Source organism: Betta splendens, chromosome 9 (genome assembly GCF_900634795.4).
Source record: "Betta splendens chromosome 9, fBetSpl5.4, whole genome shotgun sequence".
Classification (NCBI taxonomy): Eukaryota; Metazoa; Chordata; class Actinopteri; order Anabantiformes; family Osphronemidae; genus Betta; species Betta splendens.
Window position 1 is genome coordinate 29,224,198 of NC_040889.2, and position 21,555 is coordinate 29,245,752.

At 48.1% G+C, this 21,555-nt stretch overlaps 2 protein-coding genes across 6 annotated transcripts in view; both read right to left on the reverse strand.

Moving 5' to 3' along the window:
* The window catches only part of bmp2k (BMP2 inducible kinase), a 22,042-nt gene extending 5,655 nt beyond the window's left edge, over positions 1-16,387 (reverse strand). The window contains exons 1-16 of one of the 3 annotated variants that reach the window (XM_055511636.1): positions 13,897-15,377; positions 12,839-13,802; positions 8,290-8,408; positions 7,632-7,737; positions 7,412-7,554; positions 6,368-6,489; positions 5,914-5,995; positions 3,818-3,950; positions 3,417-3,520; positions 3,260-3,339; positions 3,001-3,149; positions 2,736-2,926; positions 2,523-2,633; positions 1,154-1,368; positions 833-999; positions 618-716 (exon numbers count right to left, since the gene is read on the reverse strand). In XM_055511636.1, the coding sequence (XP_055367611.1) occupies positions 618-716; positions 833-999; positions 1,154-1,368; positions 2,523-2,633; positions 2,736-2,926; positions 3,001-3,149; positions 3,260-3,339; positions 3,417-3,520; positions 3,818-3,950; positions 5,914-5,995; positions 6,368-6,489; positions 7,412-7,554; positions 7,632-7,737; positions 8,290-8,346 (1,759 nt within the window). In that variant the 5' untranslated portion in view covers positions 8,347-8,408; positions 12,839-13,802; positions 13,897-15,377. Of the gene's footprint in view, positions 1-617; positions 717-832; positions 1,000-1,153; positions 1,369-2,522; positions 2,634-2,735; positions 2,927-3,000; positions 3,150-3,259; positions 3,340-3,416; positions 3,521-3,817; positions 3,951-5,913; positions 5,996-6,367; positions 6,490-7,411; positions 7,555-7,631; positions 7,738-8,289; positions 8,409-12,838; positions 13,803-13,896; positions 15,380-15,457 lie in introns of those variants that run through there. The other 2 variants (XM_029162544.3, XM_029162543.3) reach the window with 2 other exon arrangements.
* Positions 16,388-17,612: 1,225 nt separating this feature from the next.
* Positions 17,613-21,375, reverse strand: anxa3a (annexin A3a). 3 transcript variants are annotated; one of them, XM_029163054.3, is made up of 14 exons: positions 21,344-21,375; positions 19,996-20,038; positions 19,878-19,925; positions 19,711-19,798; positions 19,547-19,641; positions 19,368-19,481; positions 19,204-19,294; positions 19,043-19,122; positions 18,577-18,633; positions 18,411-18,504; positions 18,241-18,336; positions 18,097-18,155; positions 17,902-18,024; positions 17,613-17,791 (listed from the first exon to the last, which is right to left on the reverse strand). In XM_029163054.3, exons 2-14 carry the CDS (start codon positions 20,008-20,010, stop codon positions 17,732-17,734), a joined length of 1,020 nt encoding a protein of 339 aa, XP_029018887.2. In that variant the 5' UTR covers positions 20,011-20,038; positions 21,344-21,375; the 3' UTR covers positions 17,613-17,731. The 3 variants fall into 3 exon arrangements, 2 of the variants coding, with proteins under 2 accessions (XP_029018887.2, XP_055367615.1); XM_055511640.1 differs by lacking the exon at positions 21,344-21,375 and adding an exon at positions 20,765-21,333 and having other exon boundaries at positions 19,996-20,069; XR_008695609.1 differs by lacking the exons at positions 17,613-17,791; positions 17,902-18,024; positions 21,344-21,375 and adding an exon at positions 20,765-21,321 and having other exon boundaries at positions 18,103-18,155; positions 18,988-19,122; positions 19,996-20,069.
* Positions 21,376-21,555: the final 180 nt, after the last annotated feature.

Consider the following 21,555-nt stretch of genomic DNA (forward strand, 5'->3'; position numbering starts at 1 on the left):
TACAACCCAGAGTGTCAGGGAGGTTCCACACAGGAAGCGAACAAGTACCAGACACGAAAACACCTAAACTAGACGACAACAAAAGCTGGAGCCACTGATAAATGAAAGCAAAATACAGATCATACAGCGGAATGAATGACAGACTCTAGGCTTTAATTAGAGGCCTGTGTTCCCTTTAAAGTATGGGACAACTGAATGTGACGTTACAGCGAGTCCGTCGTGTTCGTATTGCTTTGATCTACAGTCACTGTGTTTCATGACGGACACAGTCACATGGACGTTTTTGCTTTTTTTTTACGCAACAAGCCTCCATTTGAGTTCTCAGCGTATTCGTACCGTGTTTTAGCCATTTGATATGCAGCTCTAGGAGATTCAAACATCTTTTGCTGATTTGCATAAAGGTGTATTACAGGAAGGCAGTGCCCACCACCAAGCCCAGTATCACAAGCCAGAGCTGAAAGGTCACCGCAGCACTGAAAACAAAACCTGACTCATCAGCGTGGGATCTCAGGTGGGAGCAGACAGACAGCGGGCAGAGGAGGCAGGAGGAGGGCACACAGGGGGCGGGTGGCTCCACAGTGGCGGGTCCTCGCGGTAGAGACTCCTCTAAGACTTGCCTGTGCTGGCCACAAAGGGGACGGAGCCGAACAGGTCCTCTGAGGCTGCAGGCTGTGAGCGCTCGGCGTCCACGCTGGCCGTCCGCTCCACTGGCTTGTCTACAGGTAGAGGGTCACAGATGGCAGATGTGAGAGCACGTGAGTGAACCATGTCTGCGCTAAGGAAGCACTCTACAGTCAGCGATCAGGCAAAGAGGAAAGAAAAGGCCACTTGCTTGCTCTGAGCAGGTCAAACTCCCGGTCGATCAGCTCCTCCTCCGTCAACGTGGAGAAGTTGTCTTCCCCAAAAGGGTTCCAGCGCGACATGTCTGGCGGGTTGCTGACTGCACTGCTGCAGCTCTGGGGGGGCGGAGTGATCCCGTCGGTGACAACCAGGGGGTTTCTACAAGAAACAACAATGTCACGAAGCTGACGCCAGGTTAATGAGACACGAGGCTGGACGTGGACGGAGGTGAGCTCTGAGCATGAGGCTCATCTGAGACAAAGACCTTTAACCCACTTCACGCGTGAGCCAACGCGACGCAGGCAGGCGTTACCTGGCGTTAGTGTATGAATGATCGACAGGTGATGGTCCTGCTATGTGGCCGGGTCCAGCAGTGGGCGTGGTGGCATTATAGGACCCCAGGGGGACCTGGAACTCAAGAGGGGAGGACATGTAGGGGAGAGGCTGCTGAGCGGGAGGATGCTGCGGCGGATGTTGATGGTGCTGCTGCTGCTGCTGCTGGACAAAAGCCTGTTGATACTGGTGCAGCTGTTTAGGAAGGAAGAGGGAGAAGAGGGGGGGCGGGAATGAGGGACAGACCTTTGATTTCATGGCACACAGCGATGGCAACAAGTTGATGAAATGTTGTTAGAAAAGAGTTCTGGATTTGGAAGCTGGGGACACAGTGGAAGGGGAGTGATGAAGAATGAGAGTCAAACAACACGGAGACAAAACCATTCAACCAAAAAAAAAAAAACTGCCCCTCCACATGTAGAACTCAATACAAGCTGAGACAAAGTATGAGAGATCTAAGCAGAGACATAAAGTCTGTGACAATAGGAGGTGATTCATACGTCAGTTTGTTTCTAACTGATTTTATTGACACCAAGACTCGTGGAAGTTAACAAGAGGAGAGCTGTCTCTTCATTTGGAACACAGAGCTTTTTAATAACAAATACAGCTGATCTGGAGTCAGTAAACCGCATCACAAGACAATAACCTGCTATCGTCAAGTTTCCTCATCCCAATACAGAGCGGATCGAAGTTCGATGGATAAAACGCTGAGGAAACCACAAAGGAAGAAAGAAGGCGCCGCTTCTGCTTTCTGGGGAATAGGAGCGTGAATGCGAGAGGTGCTCCCTTCCCCTGCCTGTGAACTACTTCATATGTCAGGATGCAACTGCTCGATTTCACCCTCTGTTCAATCCCCTCGTGGCTTCGCTCGGACCAGATTGCCTCTGAAATAAACAGATGGTCTGCGTTCGATGGGAACGCCCCGGCAGTGAGCGTTTGGAGGACCTGTGTTTGTGTGTTTGATTGAGTCGCTGCGTAAATACTACTTTTACCAAGATTTGGACAGAGTCAGTAGGAAGTTTTGAGCGTCTGCTTCCAATGCTGCCTGGCACAGACGCGAAGCGACGCCACTGAGGACTGGCTGCCAGGGTTTGGAACAGAGAGAGCAATTTTAGGCCATTCTGACATTTAATGGAATAATCAGCTCCGTGTTATTTCATGCTGCGTCTCCATGTGTTTCACTGTCATTTGCTCAAACTATTTATTGCAGTTTTGAGTAAAGGCTTCTGCTCTGAACTTCTGTCATAATTTTGAATTGCAGGCTCCCTTTAATACTGGAGCTGCTCGAAGCAAATTCGGTTTAATGGTGGATGTTGAAGAGCAGAGGAGGAGCTGTGGTGGTGACTTACCATGGCTGCGTACTGAGCCTGAGCCACCTGCTGCTGGTACATGGGCTGCATCATCATCATCTGCTGCTGCTGCTGCTGCTGCTGGAGCGACTGCTGCACAGCCTGTTGATACTGAGGAAGATTGGAAACCGATCACAGGCCTGGACATTTCCCTTTGGGTCATGGTTCCAGATTCACTACTACGACAGGCCGCGTGTTTCAGACTGGTCGTACCTGGAGGTACTGGAGTTGCTGTGCATTTGCATGCTGCTGCTGCAGCTGCACTGTCTGCGGATGGTGATGCTGCTGCTGCTGCTGCAGCTGCTGCAGACGCAGATCACCAGGCTGCAGCTGCTGCAGAACTCGGTGCTGCTGAGAGCTGGGCTGGGGCTGCACGGACGGCTGCCCGGAGCCAGGGGTGGGAGCTGAAGATGCAGAGGGGATTAGCACAAACAGAAAGATACAAAGAAAAAAAATCATCATCATCCGAGCTTTGCACCTTTCTGGCCGTTGCTGACAGACGCTGAAGGCACGGTCATCTTTACAGGGGTTACAGTGTTGGTGAGAGGCAGGACATTACTGTTGGCTGCTTTCGGTCTCTGTCTGGGAGCTATGGATGTTTCTGTTGGTCCCACAGAGTCAGTTATCCTGGACAGGAGAAATTAAAGGAAAGGTCTAATACCAAAAGAAGCCGTGTGACACAGCAGTGGGTTTTTATCAGAGTCTGTGTAATAATAAATGGGAAGTAAAGAGTTAACCTGGCTTTCGTCATACTCTTCTTAGCAGCCACCTCGCTGGCTGTCAGAGGCTCTGGGAGCGTGGTGGGAATGGGAGAGTTCTGGAAAAGAAACAGGAAATTATGTGAACAGTCAAGCGATGGAAGAGGACGAAGCCAACGATTGCCTCATGACTTACGAAGAGATTTGGCACTGGACAGTCTTTTCCAGCTAACTTGAAGGCAAGGTAGGACACTTGATAGATGTCTGGTCTCTTCTCCTGGTCTGGTTCGAGCATGTATCCTGGAAAAGACAGTCTTTTAGCTCCAAGCCTTAGCTATAGACTGTAATGTCTGTGACTGGCCACTGGGCGGTGCTGTTGGTCAATAATTAAAAAGAGGACCTCAAGCACAAGATTCACTGAAGGAAGTGAAGCTGCCACGAGTGTCAGCCTATAACTGGTTCAAACAGGCTCAAACACAACAAAGCTCCAGCAGTTACAGTTTAATGTGCGGGTGACAGAGTCAGACCACTGTAACGTATGGTCCAACGTGTGTCTACATCCAGCACAGAGCAGCCTCCCCTCAGCCCAACACTTACGGATCAAACAGTGCAACTTGAAGGAGAACTTGGAGTTATCTGGAACGATAAAGGTTCCGTCACATATGGCAACTTGACTCTCCCCAAATGGAAGTGTGAAGAAACACAGCTTGTACAACAAGCATCCAAGTGCCTGCGGAGAAAACACAAACATGAGGACACAAACTTCAAGGGTTTGGTTTCACCTTCAAATCTACACACCAGCATTTAAATGACGTCTCTCTGGCTTCAGCACCGTGCTGTATACATCACACGCCTTTAGAACTTCATGAATTAACAAGGTTTGGAATTAGCTGCTGGGGAATGTTTTACTTTAAAGAGGCTGAAGACAACAGCTAATCCTGTCTGATACTAAACCTAATCTGAGGCACACTGAAGGCGCCGCGGAGCAGGAAGTGAAGACACATGGGGCAGAAAACAGGAAGTCAGGCCCCGATTGTTTTTGTCTCAGAACATTGTGTTTGCTCATCTGTTAACGTTAACACAACTTAAGCAACCACGAACTGTAGAGTAGACAAACAGGTTGCAACAGCAGCAGGGAGACACTGAACGTGTTCAACTCAGTGATTCTGAGTCAGTGTCACAGCAGGTGAATGTGGACGTCAGCATGCGATAACATTTTAAACCTGCTTTATACCAGAGGCACGTTATACACAAACACGCCCTGTTACTGCCTCACACCTTCAACCCCACAGACACGAGCTGATCTCCGTCCGAACTGAGCCCAATCATCTCAAAGGCAAAGAAAGCAGCAACAACGGACAGCGAGCGTTGGCCTTGTTGTCAGTGTAAATGTATATGAAGGAAAAACGCTCTTGGAGGCCGGTGAGGGCAAACAGCCCGGGGCAGGACGAGAAGCTGCCAGGAAAACCAGCCCTGCAGGATACAGCACACACAGGCAGGCAGGCACGCACACACATACACACGCACACACAGGCGCACACACATACACACGCACACACAGGCGCACACACGCGCGCACATACACGTGCGCACAGGCGCACGCACGCACGCAAGCACACACATACACACGCACACACAGGCGCACACATACACACACACAGGCGCACGCACGCACACACATACACACACACACACACAGGCGCACGCACGCACGCACACACATACACACGCACACACAGGCGCACACACGCACACACATACACACGCACACACAGGCGCACACATACACACACACAGGCGCACGCACGCAAGCACACACATACACACGCACACACAGGCGCACACATACACACACACAGGCGCACGCACGCACACACATACACACACACAGGCGCACGCACGCACACACATACACGCGTGCACAGGCGCACACATACACACGCACACACAGGCGCACACACGCGCGCACAGGCGCACACACGCACACACATACACGCGCGCACAGGCGCACACACGCACACACACACGCGCGCACAGGCGCACACAGACACACACACAGGCGCACGCACGCAAGCACACACATACACACGCACACACAGGCGCACGCACGCACACACATACACACACACACACAGGCGCACGCACGCACACACATACACACACACGCGCACACATACACACACACACAGGCGCACACACACATACACGCGCGCAGGCACGCACACACACATGCACGCACACACACATGCACACACAGGTACGCACAGGCACGCACACACATACACGCGCGCACAGTCGCACACAGACACACAGGCACGCACACAGGTGTACACACACAGGCGCACGCACACACACAGGTACACACACGCACACACACACACACAGGTACAGGTACGCACACATACGCACGCACACACAGGTACACGCACGTGCACACACACACATGTGCGCACACACACACATGTGCGCACACACACACACACACGTGCGCACACACACACACACACGTGCGCACACACACACACACACACACGTGCGCACACACACACACACACACACGTGCGCACACACACACATGTGCGCACACACACACACATGTGCGCGCACACACACACACACGCACACACACACACACGCACACACACACACACACACGCGCGCGCGCACACACACGCGCACACACACCAGCTCACCCAGATATCAGCCTTGGTGGTGATGGCTTTGCCTGCGTACAGGTTGATCATCTCCGGCGCCCGGTAGGACAGAGTCGTGTACCTGTGAGACAGGAGAGCCAGGGGCAGGTCAGTGCTCAGATGCTGCTGCACATTCAGCCTCGTGGCCAAATAGTTAAAACTAGTCCCTGTTCAACTGTGACAAAGATGACACTCGGCATCACAGAGCTACGGTCTGAACCTATGATCGTATCCGGTCACAAAGGATCTTATTAGTAGTTCTCGTTACAGTGTCACTTTATTCTAGTGTTTCTACTTTCAGTTTCACATGTGACTTAAAGCATTGTGTGTTTGTATTTACTAAAGATCACGACAGAGGAGCAGGAAGTTCTACTATAGCACAAAGCCAAAGCTCAGTGCACCCAAGCATGCATCCATATATGCACGCTTTTCATAAAGCTGCTCTCGTACGTACTTCTTGATCTCGTCCTCCACGGCCGTCACTCCGTCTTTTTGTGGCAGCAATATCTTGTGAGTGGCGCTGCCAAAGTCACACAGCACGTAGCTCCCCTGGTCATTCAGGAGGATGTTCTCAACCTACACAAGGCACAAACAGGTTTCAGGCTTCTGCCATTAAGTTTCATCTGGTCACATTTCAAACATCCACCAAAAAAAAAAAAAAGACATTTCTAGTAAAAAATCACAAATAGTGAATAAAGTCACAAAATGTCACAAATTGACTATATCTATGTCTCTGATCATCTGTAAGACATGAGGCAAATACAACAATAATAATAATCTAACATAATGTGAGTTATGTGTTCAAACAGATGTGTTTCTCTTTCGTTTGTTATGTTTTCAGTTCAGACTTTCATTCAGGGGTAACAGATGATCACTTTCAAGTGAAATCTCCTAAATCAGCAAATGACCAGCGATAAAACTGAAAGTAGGAGGAAGATGTGCTGAGAATAGAGAGGACAAGACAAAAAGGTGCAAGCGATACAGAGAAAATGAAAGGCAGCAAGTGGAACCCTGAGCTCCAACACGGAGCTCAGGGTTCAGGGGCCGTTTCTGCGCTCTCACTTCCCCTGGCGATGCGTGACTGGGGCCTCCGTGGTCGTTTGTTATGTAAGCCGTGTAGGCTGAACCGATAGACAGCAAACAGAGAACAGGCCTGTGAAGCTGTTTAGAGGCTGGTCCAACTGGACCGAGTACAGCAGCCCACTGATGGGGCAGCCAGGACAATTCAGCCAGGGTGGGAAACTAGCGGCAGCCTCCAAGCAGCAGCAAACAGAGGAGGGTGGTCCTGGTGAAGCAGCTACCGATTTACAGAGGGAGATGAACCAGGCCTTCCTCAGCTGAATAGAGGAAGTAAGAGAACAAGCTGGCAGCCTGAGAGGAAGCAGAGATGTGAGGCCAAAGCACTTCTTCTGCTGACCTGGCACATTTAAATCACTGACGCTTGAATCATCAGACACGACATTTAACACACAAGCATGATCCTGTTGGTCTTCGTCACCTTCAGGTCTCTGTGGATGATGGGCGTCTTGCATTGGTGCAGGCGAGCGACGGCCTCGCAGGTGTCACAAAAGATGTGGAGGACCTCAGCCTCGCTGAAGCCCACATTCAACCGCTGGTTCATCTGCTTCACCACCTGACCCGCTGCAAAGTAAGAGCTCAGCTCAGCACCTCTGAGGGGTGGACTTACTACGACACCAAGCTCATGTATAAACAGATACCTTTACAGTTCTCCATGAGGATCAGAACTTCCCAGACACTGTCTGACACTGCGTTGATTGTAGAGTCCAGGTAGGCAACAATGTTCTTGTGTCCTGACAGCTCCTTCTGCAAGTGGGACACAAACATGTGTGATACAGTCAGAAAGACACAGAAGTCATCAGATCCCTTCTCTCCTACAGAAATGCATTAAACGCTGCGGAGGTGGACTCTATTTGTTTGTGTGTTGTTTGTATGTTCCTGGAGTCTTAAGCCCACTAATCTTACTTAACTTAATTCATTCGCTGATTGCAAGTGTTTGTTAGTGGTTTAATCCCTGCAGCACGAGAGAGATGACTCGTAGAAAGCGACACCCAACAGGGTCACAGCTGATGAGAAACGGCTCAGAGTGGCACTTACAGTCGTTACAGGATGATCATGATCAAGGTTTCACAGAGCTGGCAGCCATCGTGGATCATAAGAGACAGCCTTTCAATGGCAACATGTCCTTATATCATAGTGAATTCAGCTGTGTCACTGAAGTGGAACAGTGGAGTGTGTTCCTACTGCACAGCCACTGTCAATGTAAAACAGGACTCGTGCCATGAGTTTATAAAGAGATAAAGGAATGAAGACACGGAGGAAGAGAGGGCTGACATAAGGGTGTGACGCTGCTCTCACCATGATGGTGATCTCTCTCTTGTACACGTTCAGATCTGGGACGTTGTTGACGTACATCCTTTTGAGGGCGCAGCGGACGCCGCTGTGCGTACGAGCCAGGAACACCACAGAGAAGCCTCCTGCAAAACACCAGACCACAAATGACCACCATTAACCATGAGGCTGAAATATGAGGAAGTCTGTTAAACAATGTTGATGTTCCATTTTCTGTCAGAACTCAATATATTGAACTTCCTGTAGTGTTGATGTAAAAAGTGTCAATCGGATTAAACCTAATGGGTGGTTTATAAACAGCTGATAGCAGCAGCCACCTGCTCTCCTTTAGGACGCAGCTTATCTGTTTCACACTGGCCCAACACCAACCGGGTCTAATCCTGGAGCAAATTAGGCTATTGGCTTCATAAAACACAGGAAGCTGAACCTGCTCTTAGGATTTCTACTGTAGCACCACAGGGAAGGGACGGTGCTCTATCCCATCAGACCGGGTTCACAGAGTCCCTGAGAGGTGGCCAAAGTCCACCAACCAGAAAGAGGAAGGTTCTACAATGACATGTTTGTTGCCCAACAAAACAGCACAGATCTGGACTGACTGTGCATGAGCAGAACGGGGGGAGGTAAAGCGACCGAGAGAACAAAGGCCTTCACTGAGTCCATCAATAGAACATTTAAAGGGGTTTCGTTTAACGTTGCTCTGTTGCTGTTGCATCACTCTGACTGTAGTCCCAACAGTGTGTTAGCGCTGCAGATGGATCAGAAGGTGAGACTGGTAACACTCAGCAGCACAGATCAACAGATGATCTGTTTTACTGCCTCATTTCAATAACTGTGATAACTGTGGCTGCAGCACCTCCATCTAGAGCAGGGGTGCTCCATCCCTGCGTCTCCAGAGCCACTGTCCTGACGGTTTTCCTGCCGATTACCTTGATCACCTGTGTCAGTTAGCTGCTGCGCTAGGTAATCCTCATCAATGTAGGGATCTTTTGGGGGGAAGTAATCTAATAAAGCATGCAGGGCTTCATTCAACAGATGTCCAAGCAAATTATGAGATGATCTGATCCCAACTCAAGTTCAAGACTCGTGTCTTTGTGAACAGAAGTGTAACTGGAGTCGTTGAGTGTGCGAGACCCTGCTGATGAAGCATGTATAAGTCTGGAACTCAAGGCCCATTAGTCACGGCTCAGCACAGCTATCTCTATTAGCCGGCTGCGCCGTGGAGCAGAGCTGGAAGAACCTCACTGTGAACATAAGGGCAGTCGTCAGCAACAGTTGTACGGAAACCCCCAAATTCACCAAGCAGGGGTGGGGGGGGGGTACTAAAGCCTGGTACCGAGGCTAAGGCTGTAATCACCGGATCATGCACCCAGCGCTGAGGAACCGGACAAACTAGGACACTCAGTCACAAGCAGCCCACATGACAGCCTGCACCAGAAAGGAGAGTAAAAGCAGGAGGAGTGTCTGAGGACGGATCAGAGGCTGCAGCAGCAGGCGGAGACCTGACATCAAACTGCTCCAGCACAAAGCTAAGATTTATTAGAGTTATTCCCCCACGCATGATGTCATCGCTGATAACAGGCCACTCTCTGACCATCAGTCTCCTCCCGTTTATCTGCCTCACTCGTTTGCTTTTCAACCCACAGCCTCACGGCTCATTACGGAGCTAAAACAAAGAGCGAGTGCAGCTGAAAAGTGGCTCCTTCTGCTGCAAACCTGCCTTCACAGAAAGTGGGGGAGTACCATGTCTTTAAGGAACATTTGGAGCAGGCTGAGGCATTTCCTCCTGGAGGCCCCCATCCCCTAACGCGAAGCCACAGCACTTCCCCAACGATGAGAAGAACGTTTTGCTAGGTTGCATGTACTGCACTGTGTCAGACAAACATGAAGCTTCCCTGAAAGGCTGAAAAAAAGCTGCGAGGTTGAGCTCGTTTCCAGCTACACACCACAACCTTCAATACAACAAACCACACCATGACAGAGTTCTATCTGAACTTAACTGAAACAGAGTTTGGATCTTCCTAAATGTTAAATGATGACGTCATCAGCGCATCCGCTGAGCACTGCCTGAGCTGAAGTCATTGTCTGGTTCCAGGTCTGATGCAGGAACGTCATCTACGCTGCTCTTGTTCAGCAGGTGCCTTTTATTTCACAGTAAATGCAGGGATTGGGTTTTTTTCCAGCTCTTTGCCAGCTGCTCCTGCTAATTACCAATAATGACTTTTTGATCCCCAGTGCTTTAGCAAATCCTGAGAGATTTGGTTTTACCCCTACTAATAGGAGTAGGGCGTTTGTTCGCTGGTGTAGAGGCTTGAACTGAGCCTCCACAAGTGAGCAGAAGCTTCATCATAGTAATCAATACAAGGTTGGGATGCCTGGTTTTAGCCGAACAAACATCAGCTGTGACTCTACCTGTCAACAAGATTACGTTTTTGATTTGTGTTCTCCAGATTTACACAGAGCAACACAGAAATCGGCAGTGACACAGACGTCTCCCTATAAATAGACACGCCTGCTTCAACATGCAGCAGAGAGATTCTGCACCCGGAGCTTGCTGCCCGAAGGACACACAGCACCTTGGTGGAAGGTGGAAACCTGGCACTGCACTTTTGCAGGGTTCAGTCGAAACATGACTGCAGCCATGAACAAGTTATTTATTATCAGATTGTCGTATCAACGTCTACCAAAGGGCAGAATGACAGAATCCTTCAGGGTCCGGGTGTGTTTCTCATCACTGATGGTACCAAGCTCTTCTGTACAGTTATTAAGAGTGAAGCAATCATTCATCCGTTGTGACTTGTCGTCTAATCAAGTACAGTCATGCACAGATCACCGTGCTCACACTTTGTGCGCTTTGGAAACACTGACCACAAAACATCAACATGGCTCATTGGCACCAGATCAGAGCCACACATTAATATTTACAATATACTACGTGATAAACAGCATTTCTGCTTATACTTCTGTACGAGACTCTCAGACTGATACAAACCCAGCCTCAGACCGAGAAATCTGCTGAACCAATTCATTTCACAGAATACAGCTCATCTGAAAGCACAAGCAACAGAGTCCTCATTCAAGGCCAGTCCAGCTACAGTGATTCTTTCATAACAACTATGATCCAGAGGCAGCTACACATCCTGACTGCTGATTGAAACTGTGCTGCACTAAAGGTCTAAACACAAAGCTGAAAGGAGATGTTCCTACAGGCAGCCGTGTCCAGTGTTCTTCTGTTTCCATATGACCTGAATTAACCTCCATTTGGACGACGCCCTCTTCAGATCAGGTGACAATGAATTGGTAGGAAAACTGTCATTTGCAATTTCACAAAGGGGGAGAGACAGCGGAGCAGAGAGGCGGAGGCACAAGGCCTCAACGAGCAGGCACAAAGGCAGCGATGGCCATCACAGGACCAGGGGCTGCATCGCACCACCACTTTTTCATAGGGTGCTAGAATGAAAAACAACAAAGGGCCACAATGAGCCTATTCATCAGCAGTACAGTGTGTTAATAATGTAGCTGGGAGCCTCCAATAGCCGAGAGGGAGGATCAAACAGGAGGATCATTAAAAACAACAAAAAACACAAATTATGAAAAGAAACACTGAGCTGTGAAGCAAAGCCTCAGGTTTCGGGTTTCAGTCACACTGTATGATGATGACCTTGTGTTAGGGCTTCACAGTAAAAGGTCCGGACTCGCCTAATTTTATGTCTCAAAGACCTTCCCGTATCAGAATCCTCCCAAAGCGGTGGAAACCTGGATTCAGGTCAGGTGAATGTGGAGGCCAGGTGGTCTCAGCCAACAGAGCTTTACTATAAGGTCCCTGCTGGTTTCACGTTGACCTTCGTTTCTTGAAGTAATGATGGCCTGTTGTCTTAACGTGGATCTGTAACTTCAAACCGCTGAGACGTCAGTGACCAGGCTGAAGGATGAAATGATTCCTGCTCATATGTTTCCGCTGTAAAAACTTTATCAACAGAAGGGTCAGACCTGGATGATGATTTTAACCACGTCACTAAATCCAAAACTACACGCGCACCCCTCGCACGGACGCGCACCCACACGCGTGTTTCTCATCAATGTGGGGACTCCCGATTGACACAAAGCCTCCCCTAGCCCCTCACCCTAACCATCACAAAAGACAGCAGACGTCTAATCTTTGCTCTAATCTAAACCAAACTCAATTCTAACCTCAGACCTAAAGTCACTTCTTGACCCTCAAAAAAAGATTTCGGACCGGTGGGACCTGCCAAGTGTCCCCACGTTGTCACAATGTCCTCACCTTGATAGCAAAACTTGGTTTATGGTAAACACACACACACACAGGCTTTCAGACACCACCAGAGCGTAAACATCTAGATTCTGCTGACAGACTGAACTATATACAACCAACACGTCCAGCTGCTGAAAGACACTGGATTTACATCTTTCTGATGCTTGATAAATAAAAGGGCAAAACTAGGAAACAAGCTCTGATGATTACAACCCAATAACAGGCAGTGAAGACTGGCAAACATGGTGGAAGCACTGAGCCAAAAACAACATGTGAACTGTTTACCTTGTACATCCAGAGACTTAGAGCACGTGACACGCCGGTCATGGTAGGATGCACAGCCAACAGAGACAGAAGGGCTTCATGCAGGTCACGCTGACGACGACACACTTATCTGTGAAACGCTCAGTGGCTGTTGGTGAAACTTTCTGTACCTGCAGGTACAGAATGATCTGATTGAACAGAGCATGCTCTGACCTGTTAACGCAGTCTGCCCATTAAATCCCATCCCAGTAAAACTACAGTGAATGTTTCTCAATCGTGACTACTGCTTGTTTTTAAAGACTCCAGCCCACGACGAGAACCAGCAAGACTTTGCGGAACGGGCGACACACTCACAGATGCTTCCTGTTTCTACATGTCATCTCTGTGCTCCTCTTGGTGACTGCATCAGATAGAACTCAACACAAACCACAGAGGCTGAAGGAAAATGAGGGTGTTCCTACTCTGCAAGAATCGCCCAGCTCTGCAGATATGTCACTAGAAAGAATAGCGCAGAATATGTTGTCTAGAGAACATCTGGGCTCGTAACAAGTTTTATCATGAGTAGAGTTGACAGACACCAGATAATTTAAAGCTCTTCCTCAATGAAGTCTCTTTGTGCGTTTGCCCCTAAAGGAATCTCGTGCTTTTCATTAAACTGGCACAACTGCTGTCTAACAGCTGAATAAAAGGCTGGAAGAGAATCTGAAAAACATCACGTGATTAATTCAGTGTCATCAACCACAGGAGTGACCCAGAGCCAAACATTATGCAGTGGCAGGTTCGTGTGCCTGATTAAGCGCTTGATGAAGCTGTGCAGGAAATTAAATGACATATCTCTCAGTGTCAAGCGTTTAAATCAAGAGCACAGGAAGAAATAGATCAAATTATCACGCTAACTTTGCACAGATAAGAACCGCTGGTATCACAACAGCAGAGGTTCCACTCTGCACACGAGGCCTGGTAGCAGACGCTGCCGGCTTGGTCACTGAAACAACAACAAAAGCTTCATGTACAGTCACTTGGTTGGTAACAGCAGGTAAATCTAAAACAACCAACCAAGACACCGTGGGCACAGTTACCTGCAAATGCAGCCATGGAAGAAGCAGACCCACTCTGCTGCTGGTTAGAGGTGCTGTGATGCTCCGTGTGCAGCAGGAGGAAGGTGCTGCTGGTCTGACGCCGCGCTGCGAGTCCTGAGCAGAGAGCGCTCCACCTCTCCAGCTTTTTAAATACAAAGTAAACTCGTGCGGCATCAACTTCGCTTTTCATATGCAGCTCTTCCCTTTTTGACAGCACAACACAGGGTTTTGCTACTGATACACATTTAGATCCACTGGAGACATTTTCTAAACGGCTGATTATGAAAATGTATTTTACACTTTGCAGAGTTAGTTGTAAAGGGTGGTTCTTCTGTCTGTAGTACTGTTACCACACTGATGACTCATGACAAATACTACTCTTGTGGCCTTATTGCAACAGTCAGTCTGTTTTTAAATGCAGCTCTCAGTCGGAGCCAGATGAAACACATCATTGTATCATTAACAATGCAGCCCAGACACCTGGCTCTTCACTTGGGACAATGATGAGCAAAGGTCACAAAATAACCCTGTAACAAAACCAGTCATGGCCACTTCACGTGACTCTAATGACTCAGAGTCATGACGGCTGCCAGTGTTTGAGAGACATTAGGGTGACAGTTTGGCACTACAGCATGTTGACAGTGTGGTTACTTGAAGAGACACGTTCATCTCATCTGACAGAATCACTCAGTTCTGTTCTCAGATCTGAAACAAATTATCACGAGGGATTTAGAGTTACTAAAAATCAGACAAATTTTATGTCAAAACCAAAACTGCCATTAGAATCACCTCATCACAACTTTTTCAATAAAGTCCAATTAGAGAAATTAGTAAATCATGAACACTTCCAACTAGACGACTAGCTTTACAAAAAACAGGTGTAATAATGGTCTATTCTCAAACTAAAACCATTTGTGCAATAACAGGGATTTTGGGACACATGTTTGTTTCCACACTTCCTCTATTTTAATCTGTCCACTTTCCTACACAGAGTCATGCTGGACGTTTTCTACCAGTTAGTCTGCTGATGTGCTTCCATGAGAAATTCAGTGCACAGCACCTGATCAAGTCATCCCTTACTCGCTGTGCAGCAAACTGTGTGACGTATTCACCGTAGTGTTAACCCACAACTTGACAATGGTGGACTGAATGCATGTAAGAAACAACTCCACAGAAACCAATTCACTGTATTAACTGGTTTAAGAAAACCACCAGGGAAGATGGAAAACGGAACGGAACATTTTTGCCAAAGGCGGCATCTTAACGTGCTGTGTGTTGACACAGGAGGTTGTGACATTGTTATCGCAGGAGGAACCCACCAGCCCGTGGGCAGAGGGAGCAGGATGTGGACGTGTGGGGAACAGGATTTCACTCCTGTACTTACTCGACGACCCGTTTCTTAATAACTTTTTGGGAAATAAGCAGCAGTTTAAGGAGAAACCGTGGCTTCACTGCGAACTAAGTAGCAGCCCATAAAAAGGAACGGGGACGGCGGGTGTGTCCCCGAACCCAGCAGGGCGGCCGATGTGCGGCTTCACGGACACCCAGCTACGGTACATACCTTCCGCTATGAGCTCCTCCACGGTGACTTGATATCGGCCAACTGCAAACACTTTCCCGAAGTAGCTGCTGACTCCGGAGCCGGATCCGGACCCGGACGCCCCTCCGAGCCCGCCGCTCTCAGACTTTGGCATTCTGGAAAACTTCTTCATCCTCGACGTTCCCCGTCCGTCCGCCCCCCAAACGCAGTCCAGTTCGGTGGTAACTTAACCACACAGTCCAGTTCAACTCGATTGTGACCGTCGCCCTTATCTACTCATCGGAAGTTCTTTCTTCTCCTGCATGCCCCGTGTCTGGTTCTTCTGGACGGGCTACTTGCTGTCGGATGGTACGACATGAAAGTGCGGATGTCTGATTTTCAGGCGTCGGGGCGGATTGATACTGCACCGCCCGTCTCCCAGAGCTCGTACCGCTATCAGCATTCACACACAGGCTCCGAAACAAAAAGTACGATAGGTTCGCTAGCTGGCTGACACTTCAGGCTAGCGGGCTGCAGTCGCTGCTAGCATGCGTGGAACCATCACATTAATGGGGGCAGCGGAGCAGCGCGACCACGCAGCTGCTACCAATCTGGAAAACTCTCTCCTCGGCACCAACGAACGGGTCGCGGGGAAATATCCAACGCGACAACCGCACGCAGGCAGCCGCGCCGCCGTTAGCTTCGTTTACTTCACTCGGGCTAGTTAGCTCGCGAGCTAACGAGCCTCGCTAGCAGCCACCGCCGCGAGCTTCAGGTGAGCGAACACAGTCCGGACCCAAAACGAGTCAGCGCCGCTCGTACTCATCGGAAACCCAGCAGCGAACAGTTTCTGTTCCGCTCCCTCTGTGTCATTTTAGATCCGCTTCGGTATCGTTAAACTCCTCGTGACTCCCAACGGCAGCTACCAAGTAAGTGGGTGGTTTGTTATTTACCCAATGAGAGTGACAACCTAACCTGACGTGCTCCTCTCCCTCCTATTGTTATGATTGGTGTAAGTTAAGACGCTATGGAAGCCCAGCGGCGCCAAAATTAAGCTACAATAGAAAACGCGAAGGTCAAATCTATGACGTAAATCTGAAATACTACTGTACTACAACTACTATTCTATGATACATCCTCAATAATATCATAGGTCAAGAGTTAGAGAATAACATTAGATACTAGGGGATACAATCACTGGGTTTTGGTGTTACAGTGTTACAGATTACAATTTGTATTTATACAGTTGTAAGTCAAAAGGGACTAGTGATGTCATGTGCGTTCTGGGTGGGATTGGCCGTGATTGTTTATCTAACTGAAAACAGTGGATTCATCACTACTTTGTCATATTGTCACACAAATCGCCACCACCGCATTTTAATGTCATCTGTTAAAGATGTAACCGCCTCACACATAATGAAAAGCAGCATTCTTCTCCTGACACAACTCTGACCAGGGAGCGTTTCTCGTTTTCACCTTCCCTCTTGGAGGCAGCATGCTTCTTCAGTCTTCATTTGAACCTGACTCCATATTTAAGCAGGGACTAACTCATCTCTTCACACTCCTTTAAATGCCGCCATCATTCACACAGGAAAGACATATTTGACACTCAGAGGAAGTGGAGCCAGTGAGGAAGTGGTGGGTGTTTTATTTTAAATGTTCCCAAATTCACTTCAGTTCATCTGTCCTGGTTTGTGGGGGAGGAAAATGTCTATTTTGTGGAGATCTGGTCACAATTAGCATAATGAGGTCAGTGGTTACAGGAGGAGCACATGGCTGAGGCGGGGATTACATAAGAGCTAAAGAGGAGCCGAGCGGGACGACACGAGTGAATAAACTCGTCTGGACACATCCTGTTTCTAGAGGGAACCTCTCCTCTCAGACTCTCTGCTGGAGCGAAGGTCTGCTGCCACCTGTTGGTGTTTGAGCACAGCCATCACTGGGAAGTTCAATAATTCAATAATAATTCAAGTTGAATTCATTATTATTACATTTTTAAACTTTAGTTATTAATAATATTAAAACAGCTGCAGTGATTTACCAAGTTAAGGAACAAGCATTGAGAGCTAATCATGGGCCTTGTTTTTAGAAATGACCAGAAACATAACACTGACTGGCTCCATGTTCGTTAGGCTGCACTGTTTAAGTTCACTGTATATTTTTTGCACAGAAAAAAAGAAGAAAACAGTAAAAAAAATTAGCAAAAGCCTGAAAAGCTTTGTTTATTTTTATATCAGGGATGTTTTGCTTTCATAACCACTGTATCTAAAGACGAGAAGGATCAGCTGTAAAATCTGAATTCCAGTGAGCTGACGTTCAGTCTTCTCCTCCACAAATCTTTACCAGCGTCTTCCCATAATCTCCATGACAATCAGACTGAAACAAAAAACAGAATATAAATGTTTGAATACAACTGACAAACACGTGTTTGGGTCCTAAATGATGCTGAAGCATAAAGCTGGTTCTGAAGTGAAGTGGTTCCTCACCTGGATGAAGGAGTGCAGAGAGCTGTTGTAGAGTTTCTTGAACTCAGTTCTGATGTCCAGCAGGTCAATCTCAGACCGACTCACCATGATCCGGGTCACAGTGTTCTCGTCTGTTCCCACTCCCTAACAATGAGGACGTTTACAGCTACTGTACTGAGATCAGCTCGCCGTATGTGATGAGACAAACCTGTTTACCTTCATGCTTTTATACAGACGTTCTGCCAAGTAGATGGGGACGCTTTTCACACATTTCACTGAAGAATAAACACAGACTGTTGTTAAAGCACTTTCTACAGACACACGTGTCCAATCAGCTCCAAGCAGCTGCTTCCAACTCACCCACAGCCACCAGCAGCTTCTCCAGGTTCCCAGACATCTCGCTCTCAATGCTCTGCTGCAGCGTTTTTCCGCTGATGTTGAGGTATTCAACAAGAGCTACGCACAAAAAGACAAAGATTCAGCTGAACTCAGGTACAGTAAGTCCCCCAGACTGGCAGCTGGAGACGTACTCTGCCTGAGCTGAGCCACGCTTCTTTGGCAGAGGATCTCTATGAACTTGGCTTCGTCCGTGCCCCATCTCTTCTCCCCGGCGTTGTACAGAGCCTGGACGAGACGGAACGGAAGGTCAGACCCAGTCAACACGGACGCCCCGGCCCCGGCCCCATCCTACCGCACCTTGGCCTCCTCCTTGGCCTTCTCTGCGTTCACTGCTGTGCTCTCGTCCCGCTTTCCCTGGAAGCGAAATCCAACGTCAACTTCTGTCACAAAGCGATTCACTCACGTTCAAAAGTGGCTCCGCAGAAACAATCCTTAGATGAGCATAGTTCAGACAAGCAGAACTAGTTTATTCCCCAGCAGCGATGACTAATGGTGAAGGTAGTTGACCTGTGTTTAAGTCACCATTAAATCCACTTTGACTTTCAGCCTTGTTTTAAGGAACAACAAGTTTAAACATTGTGTTATGAACTATGATGTGTCTCAGATACTGAATCCAGCCATGACCCTGTGACTCTAAGTGTTCATGTGGACGTGTACGTCATCAATAGGTTAAATAGAGCAGCAGCGTTTCCTGGGCCTGGTTCGTACACTGGCTCATCAGACAACATGTAAATGGGTGGATCTTCAGGTCAGATTGACAAACCGCAGCCAGCAGCAGCAACGCTTTGCCAAAGTCTCCAGACACTTCGCTCTTCAGGTGGTCAATCAGAAGCTTCCCCTTTTCTGGAGAGAAGTCAAAGGTGTGACTCAGAAAATGCAGCGGACGAAGGGGCAGACAGTGAGCAGGCATCACCACAGCGTTACCTTGCACATAGACGTCACTGAGAGCCTTGATTTGTTGGTTGGAGCGAGACGCAAAGATCTCAATCAACACACTTTCCTTAGTGCCGAGTCCCTGAGGAGCAAATACAAGAGTTCACTTGACTCGTCCCAGTGTGGACGATGCTGTTAGTTAGTTGGTTTGCCACCTTTATGGCCCGGGTCACTTCATGGCAGTCGTACGCTGCGGGAGGAGTGATGAGCGCCACCAGAACCTTCTCAAAGTTCCCGCTGACGTCCGCTTTCAGGTCGTCCACTAGGATCTAGGGCAGATTGTGATGAGCGGCTTCAGGTGACGTCCGCAGACGGACGAGCTGCAGGAGCTTACTCTGCTGTAGGCTTCCTGGTAGGCCTTACAGATCTGCTGCCTCTGAGCACTGCTCCTCTGGGTCAGAACCTCAATCAGGACTTTTTCGTTGGTTCCTGTAACACAGACCAAAGGCTAAAGAACTACTGGTGATCAACTGGCGACTCATGGTCATCATTTTGTACCGAGTCCTTTGACGGCCTTCCTCAGAGCTGCAGCGTCCTCCTTGGCGTTGAAGTTGGCTTTGTCCCTGATGGTTCCTCTCTCGCCGGGCTGAGGAGACACGGACACACAGCCATCAGCGCATATCATCAGTAATGAACGTCATCAGTGCAGATGAAAGTTGACCCACTTGTGCAGAGAAAGATGAAGGTGTATTCACAAGACTCTCCAGGTCATCCTGAATGAGGGAACCATATGTTAAGAGTGACGTCGAACACCGCTGACTAAAACCACAGCAGGTGTCTTACCCACAAAGACGCCATGACGACGGCAGGAAGTCTGTCTGTCTGTCTGCACGGATGAGGCGCACACTGAGCCAGAACTGCGGTCAAATGAGCCTTCGCAATTTTCGAGGTGCGCGATTCGTGCGACAGTTACGGTAACAATGTTGCGATCACCAAGAAGAGCGGAGACACTCACTCTAATGAGCAATTGAGGCGATATCAGGATTAATGTCGTAAGGAGACGAAACAAAGTCAAGAAATCATGGAATTTACAGTGAATGTTTAAAAAAATATTCACTGATGGAAAATATAAAAAGGGAATTGGGCTCTTTTCTAAAACTAGAATTTGAATAAAATGACTTCTTCAAATTGGTACATCACCGTTCCTTCATAGTTCTGTTTAGTACTGCATCGACTACTACCACAGCAAATATCAAATACTTTTACTGTATAGTTTGAGTTATCCATCAATAAAATATCATACTTTACACTGAATGGACATCAGTACCTGAACTTTGACCTTCAATAAAAAGACTTCCTCAAATTGGTACATTTTGAAAGTAAAGTTTAGCTATTGATGTCAATTGAACTTACTGTAAGATCGTTTATTTCCTTTTTATATTTTCCATCAGTGATTTTTTTAAACATTCAATGTAAATTCTATAATTTCTTAAATTTGCTTCGTCTCCTTACGACATTAATCCTAATATCGCAGTTGCTCATTATAGTGAGTGTCTCCGCTCTTATCGGTGATCGCAACATTGTTACCTTAACTATCGCACGAATCGCGCACCTCGAACATAGCGACGGCTCATTTGACCGCGGTGATCAACCGGTGGTTGAGAAGCGTCGCTTCACCTCGACCCACAAACACACGTATGACATGTATTCATTCATATTAGTTTACGAGCAGCGTAATGGTACAAGCTCCATTGGATGACTGTCATTTTGCTGAACCTGCAGGTGAAGGTATCCTCACGGGTTTTATTTGTGCAGACATTTAATTAACAGCTGAACTATTGAACCTTCTTTAACTAATGGTTAATATTTAACACAGCAATAAATACTTGTGTGTTTGCTTTCACGACCAGCTGATCTGTGCAAAGTAAACGAAGCTTTCAGGCCAAAAGGTTCCTTTAAGCAGCTGAACGCAGCTTTAGGCGGAGAATCATCAGCGTTTTCCGTGGATCTGAACGGAATGTGACGCCACAGCAACCGGAGGCTGAATCTGCGCTCAGGCGCCTCATGGTTGAAACTAAACACATGCAACCAAACATCTTTCCTATCCTTCATTTTCAAGCTAACGCTGTCGGCATCTAATGTATAGAACAACCCGAACGCAGAGTAAATAGAAACAGGAAGAGACGCTCACCGGTTCTCGTGCGACTGTGAAACCTGTCCCACCTGTATCTGACCTGTACCTGAACAGCCAGTTGGCCACGCCCACTCCGCTTCACGGGCAGCACGGGAACTTCAGGGTGAAGAATTACTGAGCGATGACGTCATTCTTTGTATGAAGAACGGCCGAGTCTACAAACACCGGAGGGAGGGAGGTGAACAAGAGCCAGACGTAACAATGGAAGT

Coding starts and splice junctions, on each gene's coding strand:
- anxa3a (XM_055511640.1), bottom strand. CDS start 20,786: ATGAGCCGTCGCTATGTTCGAG. Junction 18,505..18,576: donor AGGCCAAGGAGGAGGCCAAG/GTGCGGTAGGAT, acceptor CGTCTCGTCCAG/GCTCTGTACAACGCCGGGGA. Junction 18,025..18,096: donor GTCTGTATAAAAGCATGAAG/GTAAACAGGTTT, acceptor CCTCATTGTTAG/GGAGTGGGAACAGACGAGAA.